We start from the raw sequence: 25,233 nt of genomic DNA, 5'->3' as shown, positions 1-25,233 counted from the left end.
CACATTCACTGATATCTACAGCCAAGCTATCCAATACCTGAGATCACACCAAGGTATGGTGTGGCCACGTTCCATTCAACAGAGTTCTTTGCTTTCTACTCCAAGACTTGCACTTGTCCATACCCCTAACTGTGCTGCTCCATACTAGAAGTCTTACACTGTAATGCTCCACTCTTGGCCATGGCTTCCTCTTTTCGTTCCTTTTCTCTTCTTGTTTCTACTTAGGGACTCATCAAGACATCTACACTCATTCTCCCTTTCTTTCTTTCTCTCTCTTTCTTTCTCTTTCTTTTCTGTCTCTTTCTTTTTTTATGTCTGGACCTCATCTAAGACATCCAGACTCGAACTTTTCACATCTTCTCCCAATGTATCAGTTGCTGTCTTTGCTTCCTGCTTCCCTTTCCTAGCTAGCCCAAGTCCCACAGTGTAGCTCATGGACTTCTTTCTTCAGCACTTTCAACTTTCTCACTTCCTCATTCCTCTGGGACACAAAACTTGTCTATTGGTCATCGAAATGCTTTGACTCAACATATTTCATGGTAATGGTAACATCGATCCCAGCTTACAACTTTATTTTTAGGGACAGGGTCTCACTTTTTTTGCCCACTGCTGCAGCTTCCAGGAGAAAAAGTTATTTGCCTCTGCCCTGAAATATTCTGTAGCCTAATCCACGAGAGCAAAAGATAAAAATCTACCAAGATATAAAATGCGTACTACATATACAATCAAGTGGGCACTAGGCTGTGACCTCAAATGCCAATGACTATGGCCAAATTACTGACAGATATAACCCTGAGAACTAAGCCAGACACTCAAAAGAAACAAGCCTCCCTTTTCAGAGACATTTTCTAAAACCATAAAGATAGAAGGCAAAAATTAGGACATATTCAGTTAACAACAACCCCCTTCCCCCAGATTATTTCTGTTGTATAAAACCCAAAGATTAAAAACTATGACATTGGATTAAAAAAACCTGACTTCAATAAAAAGAAGAATGGGACAAATTTAACCCAAAACACTCATCATTTTTCTTGAAAATACAGTAGTTCCCTTTTATCTGAGAGGGATCCATTCTGAGATGCCCCAGTGGATACGCTGAAACCATGGATAATACCAAACCTTATATATACTATGTTTTGTTCTATACATACATACTCATGGTAAAGTTTAATTTATAAACTAGGCACAGTAAAAGATTAATACAAGAACAATTATAACATGCTCTAACAGAAGTTATATGAACGTAGTCTCTTTCTCTCAAAATATCTTATTGTACTGTACCACTGGTAACTCAAACTGCGGATAAGGGGGGACTGTTGTATAACAGTCTCACCATTTGCCAGTATTTCCAAATCATTTTTAGCTTGTCTTCTCTGCCCTTGTTTCCTTCTTTCTGTTCAAGGCTGCTGATTATTCTCCAGGAGGCTCTTGTAGCTCTAATCACATTCTTATATGTAACAGGAGGTTTCTTTCTTCAGCTGTCAGCTCCACATCCATCCCTGCTAATTTCTTCATTGACTCCACCATTTCTATAAGGGAAAAGCAAAATCTGTACATCTGCAGAATTAGCACCACGTGGATGCTGCCGAAGGGTTTTCTGCCTGTGTCCTCTGGAGCGGTGACATCACGTCCCCCCTGGGCAGCAGCCCATTAAGCAACACTTGGAGCAGTCAAGGAGTGCCACACCAGAATGTGGGGACCAGTGACTTCAGGGAGTGCTGGGCAGCAAGCCCCAAGGTCCTCAGGGTGTCCCAGGGCCTTCCTTGGAAACCGTACTGCCGTCAGTGCCTTGGCACCATGGGCCTGTGATGAGAGTGCAGCCTGAGTGACCTACACAATGCCTTTAGGGTCGCTCTTCCATTGTCCTGGTGAGGAGCACAGCCCTGATCCGTGCAGGCCTCCTGACCCACACCCTCGTGTTCTCTCCCAAACACACTTTCTTATCTGTTTCATATGGACAGGCTGAGAAGGCTAAAAATTTCCCAAATTTTTAAGTTCTGCTTCCCTTTTGATTATAAGTTCTGTCTCTAAATGATTCCTCTTTTCTTTCATTTTCCTAGAAACATTCAAGAGAATGAAGCTGCTCCTTCAATACTTTGCTTAGATATTTCTTCTGCCAAATTTCAGGTTCATCACTGGCAAGTTCTGCCTTCCAGAAAACACTAGGAGCACAATGCGGCCAAGTGCTTTGTCACTTTACGACAAGCGTCACTTTTCCTCCAGTTTCCAATAGCATGTTCTTCATTGCCTTCTGAGACTTCATCTGAATGACTTTTCCCTTCTATATTTTTATTTTTTTTAAGAGACTGGGTCTCCCTATATTGGCCAGGTTGGTCTTGAACTCTCATCCTCAAGCAATCCTCCCATCTCGGCCTCCCAAAGTGCTAAGATTCCAGGCATGAGACACCATGCCTGACCCCCTCCATATGCTACCGACATTCTGTCTAGCTCTCCTCTTCTGAGCCCTCACCAGAATCACCCTTAACCAAGATTCACAGGGAGAAAACGGCCACCCACATGCCAAGAAACAGGCCTGGAACAAAGCCTTCCTGCACAGCCTCAGAAGGGACCCACCCTGCTGACACTTTGATCTTGGACTCACGGCTTCCAGTACTGTGAGATAGTAACATTCTGTTGTTGAAGGTGCCAGCCTGTGGTACTGTAAAACAGCCCTAGGAAACGAACGCAGCCTGTTAGCTCACAGATGGTGGAGAGATGGAATGGGTGATAATGGGGGCTTCAGTTTAAGGAGATAGGCTAGAGACCTAAAAATGCAGCCACATCGAGGCAGGCATTGAAGAACAAGCTTATATTTAATCAGAGGCATTGAAAGCTTTGGAGCAAGGGAATGATATGATCAGTAAGTAAAGCCCTCACATAAATCCCTGTTAATAAAACAAGCTTAATAAATCAACAAATATGTGAAGTTAGCTAATTCTGAGCCCATCAGCAAATATTTCTTCAATCTTCATCTGCTGTTTATGAATACAAAATTACAGGGCTGGGCACAGTGGCTCAGGGGCCAGGCGTGGTGGCTCATGCCTGTAATCCCAGCACTTTGGGAGGCCGAGGCGGGCAGATCACCTGAGGTCAGGAGTTCAAGACCAGCCTGGCCAACATGGTGAAACCTCATTTCTACTAAAAATACAAAACTTAGGCTGGTCATGGTGGCTCATGCCTCTAATCCCAGCACTTTGGGAGGCCGAGGCAGGTGAATCACCTGAGGTCAGGAGTTCAAGACCAGCCTGGCCAGCGTGGTGAAACCCCATCTCTACTAAAAATACAAAAATTAGCCAGGCGTGGTTGTGGGTGCCTGTAATCCCAGCTACTTGGGAGGCTGAGCCAGGAGAATTGCTTGAATCTGGGAGGCAGAGGTTGCAGTCAGCTGAGATTGTGCCACTGCACTCCAGCCTGGGCGACAGAGTGAGACTCCCTCTCAAAAATAAAAATAAAAAATAAAAATACAAAACTTAGCTGGGTATAGTGGTGCATGCCTGTAATCCCAGGTACTTGGGAAGCTGAGGAGGGAAAATCGTCTGAGCCCAGGAGGTGGAAGTTGCAGTGAGCCGAGATGGCACCACTGCACTCACTCAAGCTTGGGAGACAGAGCGAGAGTTAAAAAAAAAAAAAGAAAAAGAAAAAGCCGGGCGCAGTGGCTCACGCCTGTAACCCCAGCACTTTGGGAGGCCGAGGCGGGCAGATCACCTGAGGTCGGGAGTTCGAGACCAGCCTGGTCAATATGGTGAAACCCCGTCTCTACTAAAAATACAAAAATCAGCTGGGTGTGGTGGCAGGCGCCCACAGTCCCAGCTACTTGGGAGGCTGAGGCAGGAGAATCGCTTGAACCTAGGAGACGGAGGTTGCAGTGAGCCGAGATCGTGCCACTGCACTCCAGCCTGGGTGACAGAGCGAGACTCTGTCTCAAAAGAAAAAAAAAAAGACTCAGAAGGGCCTGAGTAAGCAGGGGACCCTGATGTTTAAGTTTCCATAGCCTCACAGTAGATCCATCTCTGTACCTGGCATTCTTTTCTATATGAAGAATACAAAAGAGATATAAGGCATCTCAAGGGGTTTACAGCATCACTTAGGCGAGAAGACATACTTATTGATGCAGGGTGTGAATCTTAAAGTGGAACCCGGAGGGAGATTTAAAAAGGAGGGAAATAATTTTTAATGGGATTTTTAGCACAAAGAGGTAGGGATAAATCTGCTAAGGAGGAGGTACGTCCTCCACCCCTGCTGGAGTAGCAGGTTTGGGAAGGAAGGGATTACATTTTATTCAAGTTGGGTGCTCTGAGCATGAGCCATTGGAAGGCCAAAACTGTATTTATCCTGAGCTACCACTGGGCCTGGCAGAAAATAGGCGTGGATTGAATGTAACAAATGGATGAATGAACAGGTGATCAATAGATCATAGAGGACACTGATGAAATAGCAGAGAGATTTGAGTTTGAGGTGGTTGGCAAGGCAGAGTTACTATGGGTTATTGAAATAGGAAATGACAAGGTGGACCTGCAGTGCTTGTACCTAAATTGGATTGCCAAATCCAGCAGACACCTTCAATGCTCATGTAACAGACACCTTGCTCAACTGGGTGGCACTTGTCACAGAGGGCTACCCCACATTCTTGAAGGACCCATGCTTCAGGATTCTGTGACCCCAGACTCTCCTGGTTTTCTCCAGTTTACTTTGCTAGATAATCCTTTTCAATCTCATTTGAGATCTTGCCCTCCTTTTCCCAATGTCTGACTGTTGATATTCCTCTAATGCTTACAATTATATTCCTCTAATCCTTAAATGTATATCTCCAGCCCAGACATTTTCCTCCAAAAGCACTCTGATTTTTAAATTCAACTGCCTCCTTAACATGACATCTTCACTTGGATGCCTCAGAGAAATCTCAAATTTACCACTTGTAAAATTAATTATCCACTAGAATTCTCTTAATTCTCCACTAGTTGGCCAGGTGAGGTAGCTTCACGCCTGTAATCTCAGCACTTCACTGAGGTAAGAGGATTGCTAGAGGCCAGGAGTTTGAGGTTACCATAACCTATGATCCCACCATTGTACTCCAGCCTGGGCAACAGAGTGAGACCTTGTTCTGAAAAGAAAAACAAACATAAGGCTGGGCACAGTGGCTCATGCCTGTCATCCTAGCACTTTGGGAGGCAGAGGCGGGCAGATCACCTGAGGTCGGGAGTTCGAGACCAGCCTGACCAACATGGAGAAACCCCGTCTCTACTAAAAATACAAAATTAGCCAGGCATGGTAGCGCATGCCTGTAATCCCAGCTACTGGAGAGGCTGAGGCAGGAGAATCACTTGAACCTGGGAGGCAGAAGTTGCAGTGAGCCAAGATCGCGCCATTGCACTCCAGCCTGGGCAATATGAGTGAAACTCCATCAAAAAAAAAAAAAAAGAAAGAAAGAAAAGAAAAGACAAAACTCCACTAGAAAAACTCCTCACTTGCGTATCTCAGTAAATGGGATTAACTTCTACCCATTTATTGAAGTCAGAAACCTGGGAATTATTCCTATCTCCTTCCTTTCCCTTCCTTCCACTCATATCCAATCCATTAGGTAAATTCAGTTACTTCTACCACCAAAATATATCTTAAACCCATCCCTCAGAGCCACCATTCTAGTCCTGCAACATCCTAACAGATCTTACCCTCCACTCCTAGCCTCATTTATTCTCCACATAAAAACTAGAGCAATCTTTTAATGACGTAAATCAGATCATAGCACTCTCTGCTTAAAACTCTTCAAGGACTTCCCATGACACTTCCCATGACACTTGAGTAAAATCTAAATTCTCACCACTAAGGATCCTTGTTTCCATTATGTGCATCTCGCCCACTGCCAAGGGGATGATACTTGATCAAGGACCGCTAATCAATGTTGGAGACAGGGGGAAAAAAAAAGAATTGTCTGCAGCTGGGCGTGGTGGCGCATGCCTGTAATCCCAGCACTTTGGCAGGCTGAGGCGGGTGGATCACCTGAGGTCAGGAGTTCAAGACCAGCTTGGCCAAGATAGTGAAACCCCATCTCTACTAAAAAATACTAAAAAATTAACTGGGCATGGTGGTGGGTGCCTGTAATCCCAGCTACTTGGGAGGCTGAGGCAGGAGAATCACTTGAATCTGGGAGCTGGAGGTTGCCGTGAGCCAAGATCACACCACCGCACTCCAGCCTGGGAAACAGAGGCAGACTTCATCTCAAAAAAAAAAAAAAAAGAATTGGCTGCAAAAGGATACAAAGCCAGGGCTGGGCCCAGTGGCTCACACCTTTAATCCCAACACTTTGGGAGGCAGGCAGATCGCTTGAGCCACGGAGTTTAAGACCAGCCTAGGCAACATTGCGAAACCCCATGTCTACTAAAAATACAATGGTGGTGCCCACCTGTGGTCCCAGCTACTAGGTGGCTGAGACAGGAGAATCGCTTCAACCCGGGAGGGAGAGGCTGCAGTGAGCCGAGATCGTGCCACTGTACTCCAGCCTGGGCAACTGAGCAAGACTCTATATAAAAAAAAAAAAGAAAATTGCCAGGAGTGGTGGCTCACACCTGTAATCCCAGCACTTTGCAGTGCTAAGGTAGACAGGTCACCTGAGGTCAGGAAAAAAAAAGATACAAAGCCAAAACGGATGAATATTGGTGACTATAAAATAACAGCATGCCAACTAATCCTAAATTTCCACTCAGTCTTTATGTAGTTCCTTATATATTTTGTGTTGGGTATAACGTAGAATTGATCTGCAAAAGTAGGAGAATCTTTCCCTCATTCCCTCTTCCCTCAGCCCTTCTCCTGACTGGCTCCTTCTCCTCCATTAGTTCTCAAATCATCACATCAAAGGGACCTTGAGGATCAGTCTACCTAAAGTAGCTCTCCGCCAACACACACACACCCCATCATTCTGTCTTATTTCCTCTGTCAACGCTGCTCTCACTGGCACTGCTCTCAACATCTGTAGACGCTCTGTCTGTTCATTCTATCTACCCCATTAGGCTAATAAACTCCATTAAAGCAGGAAACGTATCTGTCTTGTTCTCTGTTCCAACTTTAGGGCCTACTCCTGTACCCCGCCCAAAGCAGGCTTCAATAAATAGTTACAGAAGGAATGAAGAAATAAATGAATAAAAATTTAATCTTCTAGCCAGGAGGGCCTAGCTAGAAAGATTTGTCTTGATTCCATCTTGAGAGGATGGAGACACACATCTTCCTTTGATTCCAGACAGATTTATTATTTATGTGTTTATTTAGAGACCGGGAGCGGGGTTGGGGGTGGGGGATCTCCCTATGTTGCCCAGGCTGGTCTCAAACTCCTGGACTCAAGGGACCCTCCCGCTTCGGCCTCCCAAAGTGTTAGGATTACAGGCGTGAGCCACCGCACCGGCTAGACAGGTTTAAAAAGGAATGTCTGGAGGTTTTTTTCCACCAAAAGGTTTGATGAAACCCCTTGTAACTTGCCCTACTGGGGTTAGTGGGGGTGGGAGGCACTCAAAAATTGTCTCAAAACTAGGTGAAGGGAAAGGCAGCGGAACAGAGACGTGGCTCGCCGCATTCAGAATCTTGGGCTACACCCTCCCCTCCCCCACACCGTAACGGCTCCAGCCGCTTCTTGTCTTCAGCTTGGAGCGAAGGGTGGCTGAGGCCTGAGTTTGGGCTCCGGGAACCTCGCCCTCGTTAGCTATTCATGAGAAGGAGGGCACCATGGGAGCTGGCTCTCTCGCTACTCATAAGGGGGCGGGGGGGGGCCTCTTTCCCGCTGGGGCTCCTGGGAAGATTTACAATATTCATGAGGGAGGCGGGCACTACGAGAGCTGAGGCTGCTTGCTATTCATGAGGGGGCGGGCCTGCTTCCCGCGGGGGTTCTTGGGAAGATTCTACAATATTCTAGAGGCCGCGGGGAGCCTGGTGGGTAGGGCTGCAGCTCCGGAGCCTACGGGAGTGTGATCCTCTCGCTTCCTGGCGGGAAGCTCTTGAGGAGATATTTTCTTTTCTAAACACTGAGAAATTTGAGGATGGTGGGGCAAAACGACTAACTCCCACTTTCCTGTGACTCTGTAGCCGGAAAACTGTCAAAATCTGTGGTAAAAGAGTTTTTTTTCCCCCAGTATTTTATTGCGATAATTTCATCTTTCATGGACTGAAGGGAGGGAAACATGTACCCCGTGTCGTTTGATTCTCCTGTTGACCAGTTTGTCCTTTAGGCTTCCCTAGTTTGCGGCTTTGGAGATGTTTGGGGGCCGCTGCCCGACAGATGGGGTGGGGCCCTTACAAGAGTTTTATGTTAAAATAGAAATCGCCGTGAATGTAGTTTTTATCTTAAAGGTGTGGGGGGCGGGGAAGTTCATCCAACTGAACCCTCAAAACCTTTCACGCGCGGTCAAAATTAGTGGGATAGAACAGGGGGCATGAAACATCATTTTATTATTATTATTTGGGGCTGTGATTCTTATTCGCTAGAGGGGTGAGCAGAAACCAGAAATAATTTAGGATTATACCTTTAGAATTTTCACAAAAGCTTGCTTTTTCCCTGCGAAACGTCCAGCTGAGTGAGGAAAATAAGGAACTTTAAGTGGAGACTTGAGTTTTAAAAGAATTTGGGCTTATCATTTTTAAATTTTTATTTATATTTATTTTAAACATGTATATAGTTCATAGTTGATACAGTGAAGTCCCCGCCTGGTGACAGTCTTTGAAGAGCCCACGGGCCCAAGCCCCACTTTCCACATTCCTCAGAGAAACAGAAAGAAGCCAAGGCCGGATAAATGTTATTGTAATAAAAATGCTTTAAAACACCTACTGTGTTTGCCCGGCGCGGTGGCTCACGGCCGTAATCCAGCACTTTGGGAGGCCGAGGCAGGCAGATCACGAGGTCAGGAAATCGAGACCAGCCTGACTAACACGGTGAAACCCGGTCTGGTCTCTACTAAAAATACTAAAATTAGCTGGGCGTGGGGGCGGGCGCCTGTAGTCGCAGCTACTCGGGAGGCTGAGGCAGGAGAATCGCTTGAACCGGGGAGGCGGAGGTTGCAGTGAGCTGAGATCGCACCGCTGCACTCCAGCCCAGGAGACTGTGCGAAACTCCGTCTCAAACAAAGAAAACGCCTACTGTGAAAAGTTAAAGTTACAAACAACCTTATGGATTAAACAAATTAAGATTATTTTACTTGGTGGAATGACACACAGCCATTAAAATATGATTACTTGTAGAAGGATATTTATTAGCATGGAAAGAGAATTCATTGAAAAAAGCAGATTACAAAGTACTATATATAGTGATCCCTCTTTTTTGTTAAAAAGAAATATATGTATGTAAAAGTCTGAAATTATATAACCCAAAGTGTTTGTAAATGAACTTAATTTTTTTCTTCTTGTTTAGCTGCATTGTGTAAAGTTGTTATTTGTGTATTTTTTTTTTTTTTTTTTTGAGGCAGAGTCTTGCTCTGTCACCCAGGCTGGAGTGCAGTGGCGCGATGTCAGCTCACTGCAACCTCCGCCTCCCGGGTTCAATCGATTCTCCTGCCTCAGCCTCCGGAGTAGCTGGGACTACAGGCATGTGCCACCATGCCCGGCTAATTTTTTTTTTTTTTTTTTTTTTTTTTTTTTAGTAGGGACGGGGTTTCACCGTGTTAGCCAGGATGGTCTCGATCTCCTGACCTCGTGATCCACCGGCCTCAGGCTCCCAAAGTGCTGGGATTAAGGCGTGAGCCACCATGCTCGGCCTATTTGTGTAATTTTAATGATAATTTTAAAATATCTCCTAATTTAAGTGTTCACTAAATACTGACCCCAAGTGCTGTGGTATGGTTTCAAAGGAGGTTCAGAGTGTGCTTTTTACTAAGCACTAAATTTCTTTGTTATGTTTTCAAATGTGTAAAATCACTGATTATTTACTTATTACTGTAACCAATTTTAAATTGATGTAAGTTGATACGTAACCTTTCAAGATGTATAAGTAACAATGTTATTTTAGCAATTTGTAGGAAAGGAGAAAATGCATTTTGGCCAGATACAATTATATATCTTTGATGAAAATGTCTTAGTTGTTACTTCAAAAACAAGGAGCCTTCGATTGGAGTTGTAATTATGCGTATATGTATATATATGTATATATTCACAAAAGACATTGTTTTCTGAATTAGAGCAATAGAGTGACACAAAGTCGCTGTGTGGTACACATGTTTAAATAATTATTTAGTGTAATGGGCAGGTGCGGTGGCTTTCGCCTGTAATCCCAGCACTTTGGGAGGCCGAGGCTGGTGGCTCACCTGAGGTCAGCAGTTCCAGACCAGCCTGACCAACATGGTGAAACCCCATCTCTACTAAAAATACAGAAATTAGCCGGGTATGGTAGCACACACCTGTAATCCCAGCTACTCGTGGTGGCACACGCCTGTAATCCCAGCTACTTGGGAGGCTGAGGCATGAGAATCACTTGAACCCGGGAGGCGGAGGTTGCAGTGAGCTGAGATCGCGTCGCGCCACTGCACTCCAGCCTGGGCAGTAGAGCGATAATCTGTCTAAAAAAAAAATTATTTAGTGTAAGTAAATAATCAGTGATTTTAATAAGTTACATTTAATGAGTTTAAGAATATTTGTCTTTGAAATCAAGTTGCGTAAGCCCTTTCTTTTTTTTTTTTTTTGAGAGGGAGTCTTGCTCTGTCACCCAGGCTGGAGTGCAGTGGCGCGATCTCAGCTCACTGCAAGCTCCGCCTCCCGGGTTCACGCCATTCTCCTGCCTCAGCCTCTCCGAGTAGCTGGGACTACAGGCGCCCGCCACCACGCCCGGCTAATTTTTTGTATTTTTAGTAGAGACGGGGTTTCACCGTGGTCTCGATCTGACCTCGTGATCCGCCCGCCTCGGCCTCCCAAAGTGCTGGGATTACAAGCGTGAGCCACCGCGCCCGGCCTGCGTAAGCCCTTTCTAAGATTCATCAGTGACTATTATTATTATTGTTATTTTTTGTTTGTTTGTTTTTCGAGACCAAGTCTCACTGTGTTGCCCCAGGCTAGAGTGCAATGGCATGATCTCAGCTCATTGCAACCTCCGCCTCCCGGGTTCAAGCGATTCTCGTGCCTCAGCCTTCAGATTAGCTGGGCTCACAGCAACCTCCGCCTCTCAGGTTCCAGCAATTCTCCTGCCTCAGTCTCCCAAGTAGCTGGGATTACAGGTGCACACTGCCATCCCTGGCTAATTTTTGTATTTTTTGTAGAGACGGTGTTTCACCATGTTGGCCAGGCTGATATTGAACTCCTGACCTCAGGTGATCCACCCGCCTTGGCTTCCCAAAGTGCTGGGATTACAGGCATGAGCCACTGGGCCCGGCCTAGTTTTTGTGTTTTTAGTAGAGACGAGGTTTCACCATGTTGGCCAGGCTGGTCTCAAACTGCTGTCCCCAGGTGTTCCACCCACCTCCGCCTCCCAAAGTGCTGAGATTACAGGCATGAGTCACTTCGCTCGGCCAGTGGCTATTATTAACAGAAGGTGGAATTGAGGGAAGAATTATTACTATTCATGTATTTATTCTAGTCTTATTAACACACAGTGGCTCATGCCTATAATCCCAGCATTTTGGGAGGCTGAGGTGGGAGGATCACTTGAGCTCAGGAGTTCAAGACCAGGTTGGGCAACACAGGCAGACACTGCCTCCACAAAATTTTTTTTTTTACTTTAGCTGGGCATGGTGGCTCTGTGCCTGTAGTCCCAGCTACTCGGGAGGCTGACAGGAGGATTGTTTGAGTCCAGGAGCAATGAGCTATCATCATGCCACTGCACTCCAGCCTGGGCAACAGAGCAAGACCTTGACAAGAAAAAAAAACCCAGCAAAGAAAAGAAGAAAGACTTTAATTCACTACTTATTTGAGTATTATACAGCACATAATTGGTAATAGTAATGCCACATACTTTTTTGTGTTGGGATTACAGACGTGAGCCACCACACCCAGCCTATATTCTTTTAAAAAGTCAAAATATATTAATGTAGCTTTAAAATTTCATAGTAATGTTTTTCTATTTCTTTAAAACTGAGTACTGACTTTTTTTGTTCAAAACAATAAAAAAAGAGATGAAAATAGAGACTTTAAAACTATTTAAATTTTAGCTGTAATAAAGTAAGTGGGGCCAGGCTCAGTGGTTCATGCCTGTAATCCCAGCACTTTGGGAGGCTGAGGAGGGCAGATCACCTGAGGTCAGGAGTTCGAGACCTTCCTGGCCAACATGGCAAAACCCCGTCTCTACTAAAAATACAAAATTAGCAGGGCATGGTGGCGCATGACTGTAATCCCAGCTACTCAGGAGGCTGAGGCAGAAGAACCACTGAACTCAGGAGGTGGAGGTTGCAGTGAGCCGAGATTACGCCATTGCACTCCCGCCTGGGCAACAGAGCAAGACTCCGTCTCAAAAAAAACCAAAAATCTTTTGTAAATATGGAGAAACAGCTATTGCATATCATACTATCAGCCTCTTCGTTTAAAAAAAAAAAAAAGCTCTTTCTTGCTTTAATTTCCTTTCTTTCTTGTCTCTTGTACTTTGTTTTTCTGACCAGGATAAATTTATGAGACAAGAAGAAGAATGGCGTCCAGAATAAATACCAATTTCACTTTGATTCCCAACCAGAAACTTACACGTAGTAATCGTCACAACAGCTGTTATTCCAAGACCCTTGGCTCAGGCTTTCAACCCATATCAACATTTGGAAATTTTAAAGCCTTACCATTGGAAATATTCCAGATAATTTTAAAATATTTGTCAGGTGAGGTTTGGGAACTTATGAATAGCCTACACAAGACACTAGAGTATTTTAATTTCTCCCAAGAACTAGTTTGTCATCTTGGGCCATGCTAAAATGTTAATGACATTCATGTTAAGTTTAAGTGTTTATTTTCTAAAGTTTCATTATTGTCAGGAGTACAATGAGAAAGCACAATACTTAAATTATTATTATTATTATTATTATTTTTTTTTTTGAGATGGAGTTTTGCTCTTGTTGCCCAAGCTGGAGTGCAATGGCGTAATCTCGGCTCACCACAACCTCCACTTCCCGGGTTCAAGCTATTCTCCTGCCTCAGCCTCCCGAGTAGCTGGCATGTGCCACCATGCCTGGCTAATTTTGTATTTTTGGTAGAAATGGAGTTTCTCCATGTTGGTCAGTCTGGTCTCGGACTCCTGACCTCAGGTGATCCGCCCGCCTCGGCCTCCCAAAGTGCTGGGATTACAGGTGTGAGTCACTGCACCTAGCCCTAAGTTAATTTTTTTTAATCTTCCTTTGAACACAGCAGTACTTAAACTCTTGAAAACATGCCTGTAATTATGACATAGTACCTTGATTGGTAAATCCAAACATGTCTCTAATTCATTGAGAACCGGATTTTAAACAATTTTAAGATTTTTCACTTTTTTCCCAATGGGATGATGATGGTGATAGTGATGATGATTGAGTTAACCTGTAAGTTAATAGACTGTGTTAATAGTGATGTTCTTGCATTTAAGCCATTGATACATACACATATATATTTCTTTTGGTAGTGAAGGATATCAGCATGCTAAGCATGGTGTCCAAAACAGTCAGCCAACACATTATTAATTATATCTCAACCTCATCAGGAAGCAAAAGACTTTTACTACAGGACTTTCATAACCTTGAGCTGCCTGACAGGAGACAAGACTCTGCCATACTGGAGCACTACAAATCTCTAGGTAACTTATGTAATGAGAATTGCAACAAGTAAAGAACTGTGCTTAATTAAGAGGGGAGGGACAGCATTAGGAGATATACCTAATGCTAAATGATGAGTTAATGGGTGCAGCAAACCAACATGGCACATGGATACATATGTAACAAACCTGCACATTGTGCACATGTACCCTAAAACCTAAAGTATAATAATAAAATAAATAAAATTTAAAAAAAAAGAAACTTAGTATACAATTCTGTAAGGCCAGTAGGAAATGGAATATATTCCAAAATATGCCTGTTTCTATGATGTTTTTACTCTTTAGTGTGAGAACACTCCCTTAACCAGTTATCTTTAAAGGTGAGAAAATGCATTTTGATGTAAAGTGTCAATTCTTGAGATTTCATATAGATACAATGTCACCTATGCTTAACTTCTAGTGGCTTATCAGTTTAGGAAATTGATGTATTTTCTATGTGTCACTTCCTGTGGATTGAGTGAGTTTTATCTCTTTGCCCTTTCAACCATAATCTAGTCCTTAAAAATAGAAATTTAAACACATTATTATGGAAGATTATTTATCCTCTCAGCAGAAACTATGGTTTTTTAAGTACATTTACTATTAAGTCACTAAGCTATAGTTAAACTGACGTTATCAAAGCAAATTCTGTATAATCATTTATGCCTTTTACTCCATTCATTGATTTCGTTGTCCCTGAAAGTGCTGAAGTAAAATTCTAATTTTGACTTGACTTAATAACATTGATTTAATTATGAAACCACTTTATAATTCATCAAAGCATGGCAATAAAACCAAATATTAAGATGGTGTGATTTAAATAAAGGCATAACAGTAAGTTAAGTGAATACTGCCTTTTAGTAGCCCAAGGATGCTTAGATTTAAGATAATAAGAATATGTGGATATGTAAGTACATCAAAATGTATTTGATGATTACCTGTGTATTTAGTAAGACCAAATGAAAGAAGAGTATCTGATATGATTACAGTGTTGTTGGTTTCAGTATTTATGATTAGGCTTAGTAAAGCCTATAACAGAATATGGAAACTACTTTTTCCTACTTCTCATTATAAATATAATTTTTCGGCCGGCCGCGGTGGCTCACACCTGTAATCTCAGCACTTTGAGAGGCCGAGGCAGGCAGATCACCTGAGGTCAGGAGCTCAAGACTACTCTGGCCAACATGGTGAAACCCTGTCTCTACTAAAGATACAAAAATTAGCCGGGCATGGTGGCACATGCCTGTTATTCTCAGCTACTTAGGAGGCTGAGGCAGGAGAATTCCTTGAACCCAGGAGATGGAGGTTGCAGTGAGCCGAGGTCATGCCACTGCACTCCAGCCTAGGTGACAAAGCGAAACTCCGTCTCAAAAAAAAAAAAAAAGAGAGAAAGAATTATTTTTAAGTCATCATTAGTTGTAGAGGAAGTGGTACCTGGGTAATACAGTAGAGCTTATACTTTGGTTTTGATCTGAAAGAAATTTTTCTCCCTGATCAAGCCTCAATTGCTTAAACTAACAAAAACATTAAGACAATTATATGTATAATGCAGTAAAAAGTACAAATATGTATTGATCTTAATAGCTTTTTTAAATGGTTTTATTCATGTAAGGATTTCAACTTTCTATTTAATTTTGATGCAAACTTGGTTTGTGACTAATTCTTTAAGTAAATGTTTGATATACTTACCATTTTCTCATGTTGTCATTCTTACCTGATCTATTATTGTTTTCACTGTTTTTATTTTGAGATGGGATCTTGCAGTGTTGCCCAGGCTGACCCGTACTCCTGGGCACAATCGATCCTCATGCCTCAGCCTCCTGAGTATCTGAAACAGAGGCATGTGTGACTGCATCCAGCCTTATTTTCAGACATTAAAATAAGATTTTCAGAATGCTGTGCTTTGGGCTGGGCGCAGTGTCTCATGCCTGTAATCCCAGCACTTTGGAAAGCTGAGGTGGGAGGATTGCTTGAGTCCAGGAGTTCAAGACCAGCCTGGGCAACATAGGGAGATCCCCATTTATACAAAAAATTAAAAAATTATCTGGGCATGAGGCCGGGCGCGGTGGCTCACGCTTGTAATCCCAGCACTTTGGGAGGCCGAGGCGGGTGGATCACGAGGTCAGGAGATCGAGACCACAGTGAAACCCCGTCTCTACTAAAAATACAAAAAATTAGCCGGGCGTGGTGGCGGGCGCCTGTAGTCCCAGCTACTCGGAGAGGCTGAGGCAGGAGAATGGCGTGAACCCGGGAGGCGGAGCTTGCAGTGAGCAGAGATCGCGCCACTGCACTCCAGCCTGGGTGACAGAGCGAGACTCCATCTCAAAAAAAAAAAAAAAAAATTATCTGGGCATGGCGGCCCAGCTGAAAGCTGAAAAAAGTCATGAGGTTCAGGTATATATTTTCCTAACATATATCTTATTTTTAGTTTGAAGACATTTGCCCTCATAGGAATGTTAACAGTGTATTGCCATTTTAGGAAAATAGAACGTTTAAAGTTAGAGGAAACAAATTGGAGGACAAAACCTGTTGTCCCTGCTACTCAGGAGGCTGAGGTGGGAGGCTTACTTGAGCCCCAGAGGTCAAGGCTGAAGTGAGTTGATTGTGAAAATGCACTCCGGCCTTGGCAACAGAGTGAGACCCTGTCTCATATTCATATACACACAGACACACACACACACACACGCGCACACACACACATTATGCTTTGAAGAATAATTTTCTTTTTTTTTTTTTTTGAGGCAGAGTCTCACTCTGTCACCCAGACTGGAGTGCAATGGCACAACCTCGGCTCACTGCAACCTCTGCCTCCTGGGTTCAAGCGATTCTCGTGCCTCAGCATCTCCAGTAACTGGGATTACAGGCGTGCACCACCATGCCTAGCTAATTTTTGTATTAGTAGAGACAGGGTTTCACTATGTTGTCCAGGCTGGTCTCGAACTCCTGTCCTCAAGTGATCTGCCCTCCTCGGTCTCCCAAAGTGCTGGGATTACAGGCGTGAGCCACCGTACTCAGCCAATTATAAATTTTAATTTGTTTCTTCATATAAAACAGAGCAGATGGCCAATGTGGAAAGAACATTACATCTGACTCTATTTAGGGAAGAACTTTAAAAATAAAGTTAGTCTCTAAAGGGTATAGCAGAGCACCTGTGGTTTTGTTTTTTTTTTTTTAAACAGCCAGTATTGGGTTTTATGGTAAATTGTAATCCTTAAAAATAGGAGTTTTATATTAGGCAATCAGCATACCAAAATAAGGCTGGATGCAGTCACACGTGCCTGTAGTCCCAGATACTCAGGAGGCTGAGGCAGGAGGATCAATTGTGCCCAGGAGTAGAATTCTAAGAATTAATGCCTGGAATTCCTTAGTTATGGTATGCTGTGAAACTGGATACCAAAGTATGAAGGGAAAGAACTCAGTTTAAAAACCAAACACTGAAAAATGTCTTTTTTTTCTTTTCCCTTAGTTGTCAAGTATGAAAAATGTCTTTTTATATACAAAAATAAAGAGGGTTTTTGTTTAAAACTCAATTCTGTTCATGTGTTACTCAAACATAGCAACTTCTAAAAATAAGTTAGACTCCTATAGATTCTTCAGGATTATATAAAATAATTATAATCTATGTAAAAAAGTAAATACAAAGAAGATGAAAGCTGAAAAAAGTCATGAGGTTCAGGTATGTATTTTCCTACCATATACCTTATTTTTAGTTTTAGGACATTTGCCCCCATAGGAATGTTAACAATGTATGGCCATTTTAGGAAAATAGAGCGTTTAAAGTTAGAGGAAACAAATCATACACTTCCTGTCACTGTAGCTCAAGTTACACATCTCACTGAGAAATTGAGGAGTTTTTTTTTTTTCTCTTTAAAGTATCTGTACACAAAATCCTATACATTCTTAACATGCAAGTCCCATAAAAGGATATCTTGGAAGAGATGGATATTTCATCCTAACTGGATACTTTCTGTGGGGAAAAAAAAAAATCTAGCTTCTGAAATTTTAAGTACTTATGACTTAAATTTTTCTATTTGGAGAGAGGGATACACAACCTGTTTTCTCGGCTTAACGCAATTTAATCCCAGTGCTTTGGGAGGTCAAGGTGGAAGGATTACTTGAGCCCAGGAATTCGAGACCAGCCTGGGCAACAAAGCAAGACCCTGTCTCTACGAAAAAAATGTTTTTTAAAAATTAGCTGGGCTTGGGCCGGGCATGGTGGCTCACACCTGTAATCCCAGAACTTTGGGAGGCCGAGGCAGGCGGATCATGAGGTCAAGATATCGAGACCATCCTGGCCAACATAGTGAAACCTCATCACTAAAAATACATAAATTAGCTGGGCGTGGCAGTGTGCACTTGTAGTCCCAGCTACTCGGGAGGCTGAGGCAGGAGAATCACTTGAACCTGGGAGGTGGAGGTTGCAGTGAGCGGAGATCATGCCACTGCACTTCATCCTGGTGACAGAACGAGACTCTGTATCAAGAAAAAATTAGCTGGGCTTGGTGGCACACGCCTGTGGTCCTAGCTACTTGGGAGGCTGAAGTGGGAGGATCACTGGAGCCCACAAGATCGAGACTGCAGTGAGCCATGATGGCGTGCCACTGCACTTCAGCCTGGGTGACAGAGTAAGACCTTGTCTCAAAAAAAAAAAAAAAAGATCTGTTTTCTCATTCTTTCCATGTTTTAGATTAACAACTCTTAAAACATTTTCCTTTGTGGACATGAGGTTAATTTCAAGAGATATTGAAATCTGTTTTCTATGGAATAAAGACAAAATAAAATTTCTCTAGTGTGTCTTTGTCTTATTGTATCTTTTATACTCTGTGTATTTTTCCATGTGTCCTATAGTAGCAATTTAACAATTTTTTGCAAGATTTTATGCCAAGGCCTCTTAGATGAGCATCAGAGTCACTTGGTAAATACCATAAATGGAAAGTGTTTTGCACCCTTCCTCCCAAACTTTCTCTTAGAAACCATATCAACTCATAGTCCACGGTGATACACCATACTTGACTTTCAGGAAACATTATTCTGTGCTCTATTGATATTCTTAATTGTACTGTTGTCATTTTTTCTTATGTCTCTTTACTTTCTTAGGTCTACTGTTTAAAAGATGCACATTGCTGCTACCCACCAAGGAAAGGCTAAAGTACATTCACAAGATACTCACAGAAGTAAGATCATACTTCTAAATTAGTTTACAATCTTGATTTCCAGTAAAGATACTTTATTATTATCTTATGCTCATTTTACTCTATATTAGTAGAATTTCATGAATTAGCACTAAAAAATTGATTTATTGTAATCCAATACTTTACCAAGTACTTAGAGATTATATAATGTCAAAATGTAGTAATCTTTCACTTGTTATAAAACAATTTTCATATATAACTAAGCACATCATTCAAGTTTATTAGGTTTCTCAGAGTATAAAGTACATTTTACACCACATACAAATCCTAAGGAAGTTTTAAAGTAGTGATTTAGATACTGTATTAAAGTGAAATAATTTCTGAATTTTGAAATTTTATTGTTTAAATGTATAGAAACATAGGAAAGTATTTTTAATATATAAAATCACAAACATTTTATGATAATAGACTTGGAAATGTGTATCAATATGTTTGGGCATAGTCTCTTTATAAGACTCAATTTTATGTACAAATCCAAGCATATGTCCAACTCTTTTCTTTTTTTTTTTTTTTTTGAGACGGAGTCTCGTTCTGTCGCCCAGGCTGGAGTGCAGTGGCGCAATCTCGGCTCACTGCAAGGTCCGCCTCCCAAGTTCACGCCATTCTCCTGCCTCAGCCTCTCCGAGTAGCTGGGACTACAGGCGCCCGCCACCACGCCCGGCTAATTTTTTTTTGTATTTTTTAGTAGAGACGGGGTTTCACCGTGGTCTCGATCTCCTGACCTCGTGATCCACCCGCCTCGGCCTCCCAAAGTGCTGGGATTACAAGCGTGAGCCACCACACCCGGCCGCATATGTCCAACTCTTGATGGTTCAGTTCTACACTCAGTGGTATCTGCTGTTTCTGATACACTGACTTTGTCTTTTTTTTTTTTTTTTTTTTGAGACTGAGGCTCGCTCTTGTCACCCGGGCTGGAGTGCAGCGGCATGATCTCGGCTCACTGCAACCTCCATCTCTTGGGTTCAAGCTATTCTCCTACCTCAGCCTCCTTAGTAGCTGGGATTACAGGCACCCACCACCACACCTGGCTAAGTTTTCTACTTTTAGTAGAGACGAGGTTTTGCTCTGTTGAACAGTCTGGTCTCGAACTCCTGACCTCAGGTGATCTGCCCACCTTGGCCTCCCAAAGTGCTGGGATTACAGGCATAAGCCACCTTGCCCGGCCAACTTTTTCACGTCAGCATTTGCATTGAGTTCTGGTCTATATTATTATAGCAGCTTCCCAGATGACCTTTCTGTCATCCAATTCATTACTCCCCAAACCGTTCTGTATGCTGAATCAAGATTACTCTTCCTAAAGCATGACATTCATAAATATAACTTTTTTTTTTTGAGATGGAATCTCGCTCTGTCCCCCAGGCTGGGGTGCAGTGGCGCGATCTCGGCTCACTGCAAGCTCCGCCTCCCGGGTTCATGCCATTCTCCTGCCTCAGCCTCCCGAGTAGCTGGGATTACAGGCGTGTGCCATAACACCCAGCTAATTTTTTTTTTTTTTTTGGAGATGGAGTCTCGCTCTGCTGCCCAGGCTGGAGTGCAGTGGCACGATCTCAGCTCGCTGTAACCTCCGCCTCCCAGATTCAAGCAATTCTCCTGCCTCAGCCTCCCAAGTAGCTAGGATTACAGGCGTGTGCCACCACGCCCAGCAAATTTTTGTATTTTTAGTAGAGATGGGGTTTCACCATGTTGGTCAGGCTGGTCTCGAACTCCTGACCTCGTGATCCGCCCACCTCAGCCTCCCAAAGTGCTTGGATTACAGGCGTAAAACCCCGTCTCTACTAAACTGGCAAAAGGTTTTATACAAGAAGTTATAAAACATGGTGAAACCCCCTCTCTACTAAAAGTACAAAAATTAGCCAGGCCTGGTGGTGTCTGTAATTCCAGCCACTTGGGAGGCTAAGACATGAGAATCGCTTGAACCCAGGAGGCAGAGGTTTCAGTGAGCCAAAATCATGCCACTGCACTCCAGCCTGGGTGACAGAGCAAGACTCCATCATAAAAAATAAAAATAAAAAATTATTATTATTAAATAAATTGTGAACTCCTTGAGAGTAGAGACTTTTTTTTTTTTAGATGGAGTCTCGCTCTGTCACCCAGGCTGGAGTGCCATGGCACAGTCTCCACTCACTGCCAGCTCTGCCTCCCAGGTTCATGCCATTCTCCTGCCTCAGCCTCCTGAGTAGCTGGGACTACAGGTGCCCACCACCACACCTGGCTAATTTTTGTGTATTTTTAGTAGAGACGGGGTTTCGCCATGTTAGCCAGGATGGTCTTGATCTCCTGACCTTGTGATCCGCCCGCCTCAGCCTCCTAAAGCGCTGGGATTACAGGCATGAGCTACCGGCGCGCGGCCGAGACTTTTATACTACTTTTATAATCCCACCTATGTAACCAATGTTGATCAGAATAGGTGCTGAAAAAATTATTGCTTATTTCCATTAAATTTGAATGTCAAACCATTGTTCCACCATTGTCAAACTATAGTTTCACTGACAAGGAGGTATTAACATTGTTCTCTTTACAGGTTTCCTGCTTTAAATTCAATGGCTGTGCAGCTCCTATGCAGTGTTTAGGATTAACATGTTATGGCATGTTTTTACAGGTACATTTTTTTTTAATGAGAGAAGAAAAGGGATACCTTTGGAACTGATAAATAGAATATCCAATCTCTCTTTTCATAGGTTAATAAAGTTATAATAATCTTAAAAAGAGCAAAATAAAATAAAGATTTGAGAATGTATTAATCTAATAGTGTTTGCTATCTCAGATTTTTGTTTTGAGTTTCTCAGTGGTAAAAAATGTTTGACATTTATTTATCCCCCAAACCATTCTATATGCTGAATGAAGGTTACTCCTCCTGAAGAATTGGTGTCCTCAAAGTTTCTACTAGTTGTAAAGATTAGAAATATTATGGGGTGGTGTGTGTGCATGCGTGTATCTGTATCTATCTATATAATGAGTTTAGTCTTGGGCTAGTTATTTAAGGTGTGATATTAGTAATCAGTTGTATTATTTCAAGAACATTTTGACTAATCTTTTATTGTAAACAAAGAAGATAGTAACTAGCATTTATTCAGCTTACTATGTGCCAAACACTGTTCTAAGCAGTTTACATGTATTGACTAATTTATTTTTATTGATTGATTGATTGATTGATTTTTGAGACGGAGTCTTACTCTGTCACCCAGGCTGGAGTGCAATGGCATGATCTCGGCTCACTGCAACCTCCGCCTCCCAGGTTCACGAGATTCTCCTGCCTCAGCCTCCTGAGTAGCTGGGATTACAGGTGCCCGCCACCACGCCTGGCTAATTATTTGTTTGTATTTTTAGTAGAGACAGGGTTTCACCATGTTGGTCAGGCTGGTCTCGAACTCCTAACCTCAAGCAATCCACCCACCTTGGCCTCCCCAAGTGCTGAGATTACAGGCGTGAGCAACCACACCTGACAACATGTATTAACTAATTTAAATTTACAACAACCTTGTGAGGCAGGCACTGCACCCGTAAGAATCTTGCTGTGCTCAGCCTACCAGCCACCAACTCCTACTCATCCAGAGTTGAGTCCAGTTGAGTCCCAGGGTCTGAGCCCTCCTACTAGTCTTCTTCCAAGACAGATTTTTCTTATTTAATTTTGTTTTTTACTTATTTCTTTCTTTCTTTGGGACATGTAATACCTATGTATGTATTCTTGTACAATTCCAAGGGTACAAAATGTATAAAGTAAAAAGTTAGTTAGGTCGGGCGCGGTGGCTCACGCTTGTAATCCCAGCACTTTGGGAGGCCGAGGCGAGTGGATCACGAGGTCAGGAGATCGAGGCCATCCTGGCTAACATGGTGAAACCCCGTCTCTACTAAAAAATACAAAAAATTAGCCGGGCGTGGTGGCAGGCGCCTGTAGTCCCAGCTACTCGGGCGGCTGAGGCAGGAGAATGGCGTGAACCCAGGAGGCGGAGCTTGCAGTGAGCCGAGATTGCGCCACTGCACTCCAGCCTGGGTGACAGAGCGAGAATCCGTCTCAAAAAAAAAAAAAAAAAAAGTTAGTCTCTCTCCTTGTCCACTGAGTTTCCTTCACCAGAAATAATCAGTTATCAGTTTCTTGTATGTCCTTCCACAGGGAATAAGATTAGTTTTTATTAATTAATTAATTTATTTATTTTTGAGGCAGAGTCTCGCTCTGTTGCCCAGTCTGGAGTGCAGTGGCATGATCTTGGCTCACTGCAGCCTCCACCTCCCAGGTTCAAGCAATTCTCCTGCCTGAGCCTCCCAAGTAGGTGGGATTACAGGATGCGCTACCACAGCCAGCTAATTTTTGTATTTTTAGTAGAGACGAGGTTTCGCCATGTTGGTCAGGCTGGTCTCAAACTCCTGACCTCAGGTGATCTGCCCGACTCAGCCTCCCAAAGTGCTGAGATTACAGACGTTAGCCACCACGACTGGCCAGATTAATTTTTTTTTTCTTTTTTGAGACGGAGTCTCGCTCTGTCACCCAGGCTAGAGTGCAGTGGCACAATTTCACCTCACTGCAACCTCGGCCTCCCGGGTTCAAGTGATTCTCCTGCCTCAGCCTCCCAAGTAACTGGGATTACAGGGGCCTGCCACCACACCTAGCTATTGTGTATGTGTGTTTGTGTGTGTGTGTGGTGGGGGGGAGGTTTTTAATAGAGACAGGGTTTCACCATGTTGGCCAGGCTGGTTTCAAACTCCTGACCTCAAGTGATCCACTTGCCTCGGCCTCCCAAAGTGCTGGGATTACAGGCATGAGCTGCTGTGCCCAGCCAATGAAAGTTTTTTGTTGTTCACATTCAAAAGTCATAAATAGCCAGGCACAGTTGCTCACACCTGTAATTCCAGCACTTTGGGAGGCTGAGGCAGGCCGATCACCTGAGGTCAGGAGTTCAAGACTGGTCTGGTCAACATGACAAAACCCCATCTCTACAAAAAAAAAAAGCCGGGCGCGGTGGCTCACGCTTGTAATCCCAGCACTTTGGGAGGCCGAGGTGGGCGGATCACGAGGTCAGGAGATCGAGACCACGGTGAAACCCCGTCTCTACTAAAAATACAAAAAAATTAGCCGGGCGTGGTGGCGGGCGCCTGTAGTCCCAGCTACTCGGAGAGGCTGAGGCAGGAGAATGGCGTGAACCCGGGAGGCGGAGCTTGCAGTGAGCCGAGATGGCACCACTGCACTCCAGCCTGGGTGACACAGCGAGACTCCGTCTCAAAAAAAAAAAAAAAAGTCATAAATAAATGCTCAGAATTGTCACATTGAAATTGCATCGTTCTCATTTATAAGCAATATCATAAATGACAACTGGGGGGGGGGTCAAAGGGGTTCTACTCTAGTCTTAAAGCCACAGCATGGTTGTAAGTGAGATATCTAAACTGTGTTCAGGGTTTTAGTTATTTGCCTCACATTGTCAAAGTTCAGGATTCAGTACCATTTAAACCTTCTCAAACAAGCAAATAAAAAAGTTCTCTCCGTCACACTCCAGCCTGGGCAACATAGTGAGATTCCATCTCAAAAAAAAAAAAAAAAAGGTTCTCTGAAAAGATACTTCCTTTCCAACCAAAAAGGAACTGGATTTTGGAGGTTTCCAAGTTTCGTTTATGTAAATTTGTTATTAATTTGATTGTTCCATAATGGGTAAAAATTGCCCATCACCTTGATCATGTGCTAAAAAGTTACACTCATAAGGCAGTAGTGACTTACGTTGTTTTTGTTTTGTTTTGTTTTGTTTTGTTTTTGAGACGGAGTCTCTCTCTGTTGCCCAGGTTGGAGTGCAGTGGTGCAATCTCGGCTCACCGCAACCTCCACTCAGGGATCAAGTGATTCTCCTGTCAACCTCTCAAGTAGCTGGGACTACAGGTGCGCCCAGCTAATTTTTTGTATTTTTAGTAGGGACGGGGTTTCACCGTGTTAGCCAGGATGGTCTCAATCTCCTGACCTCGTGATCTGCACGCCTTGGCCTCCCAAAGTACTGAGATTACAGGTGTGAGCCACCGCGCCTGGCCTGTTTTGTTTGTTTGTTTGTTTTTTGTGACAGAGCTTTGCTCTTGTCACCCAGGCTGGAGTGCAATGGCATGATCTCGTCTCACTGCAACCTTTGCCTCCCAGGTTCAAGCAATTCTGACTCAGCCTCTCGAGTAGCTGGGATTACAGGCAACCGCCACCACATCTGGCTAATTTTTGTACTTTTAGTAGAGACAAGGTTTTACTATGTTGTCCAGGCTGGTCTCAAACTCCTGACTCCAAGTGATCTGCCCACCTTGGCCTCCCAAAGTGTTGGGATTACAGGCGTGAGCCACCATGCCTGGTGTGACTTATGTTTTGACTTGATAGTTTGAATG

The 25,233-nt window shown here is 43.4% G+C and overlaps 1 protein-coding gene across 5 annotated transcripts in view; it reads left to right on the top strand.

The window, feature by feature from the left end:
* The first annotated feature begins 7,916 nt into the window (after positions 1-7,916).
* The window catches only part of FBXO47 (F-box protein 47), a 35,134-nt gene continuing 17,817 nt past the window's right edge, over positions 7,917-25,233 (top strand). The window contains exons 1-5 of one of the 5 annotated variants that reach the window (XM_032163435.2): positions 7,917-8,090; positions 12,552-12,758; positions 13,532-13,702; positions 18,797-18,873; positions 21,413-21,490. In XM_032163435.2, coding sequence (XP_032019326.1) covers positions 12,578-12,758; positions 13,532-13,702; positions 18,797-18,873; positions 21,413-21,490 — 507 coding nt within the window. In that variant the 5' untranslated portion in view covers positions 7,917-8,090; positions 12,552-12,577. The remainder of the gene's footprint in view (positions 8,091-12,551; positions 12,759-13,531; positions 13,703-18,796; positions 18,874-21,412; positions 21,491-25,233) is intronic. The other 4 variants (XM_058445553.1, XM_058445551.1, XM_058445552.1 and 1 more) reach the window with 4 other exon arrangements.

This window comes from Hylobates moloch, unplaced genomic scaffold (assembly GCF_009828535.3).
Source record: "Hylobates moloch isolate HMO894 unplaced genomic scaffold, HMol_V3 SCAFFOLD_10, whole genome shotgun sequence".
Classification (NCBI taxonomy): domain Eukaryota; kingdom Metazoa; phylum Chordata; class Mammalia; order Primates; family Hylobatidae; genus Hylobates; species Hylobates moloch.
This window is presented reverse-complemented; position numbering and strand designations above follow the sequence as displayed.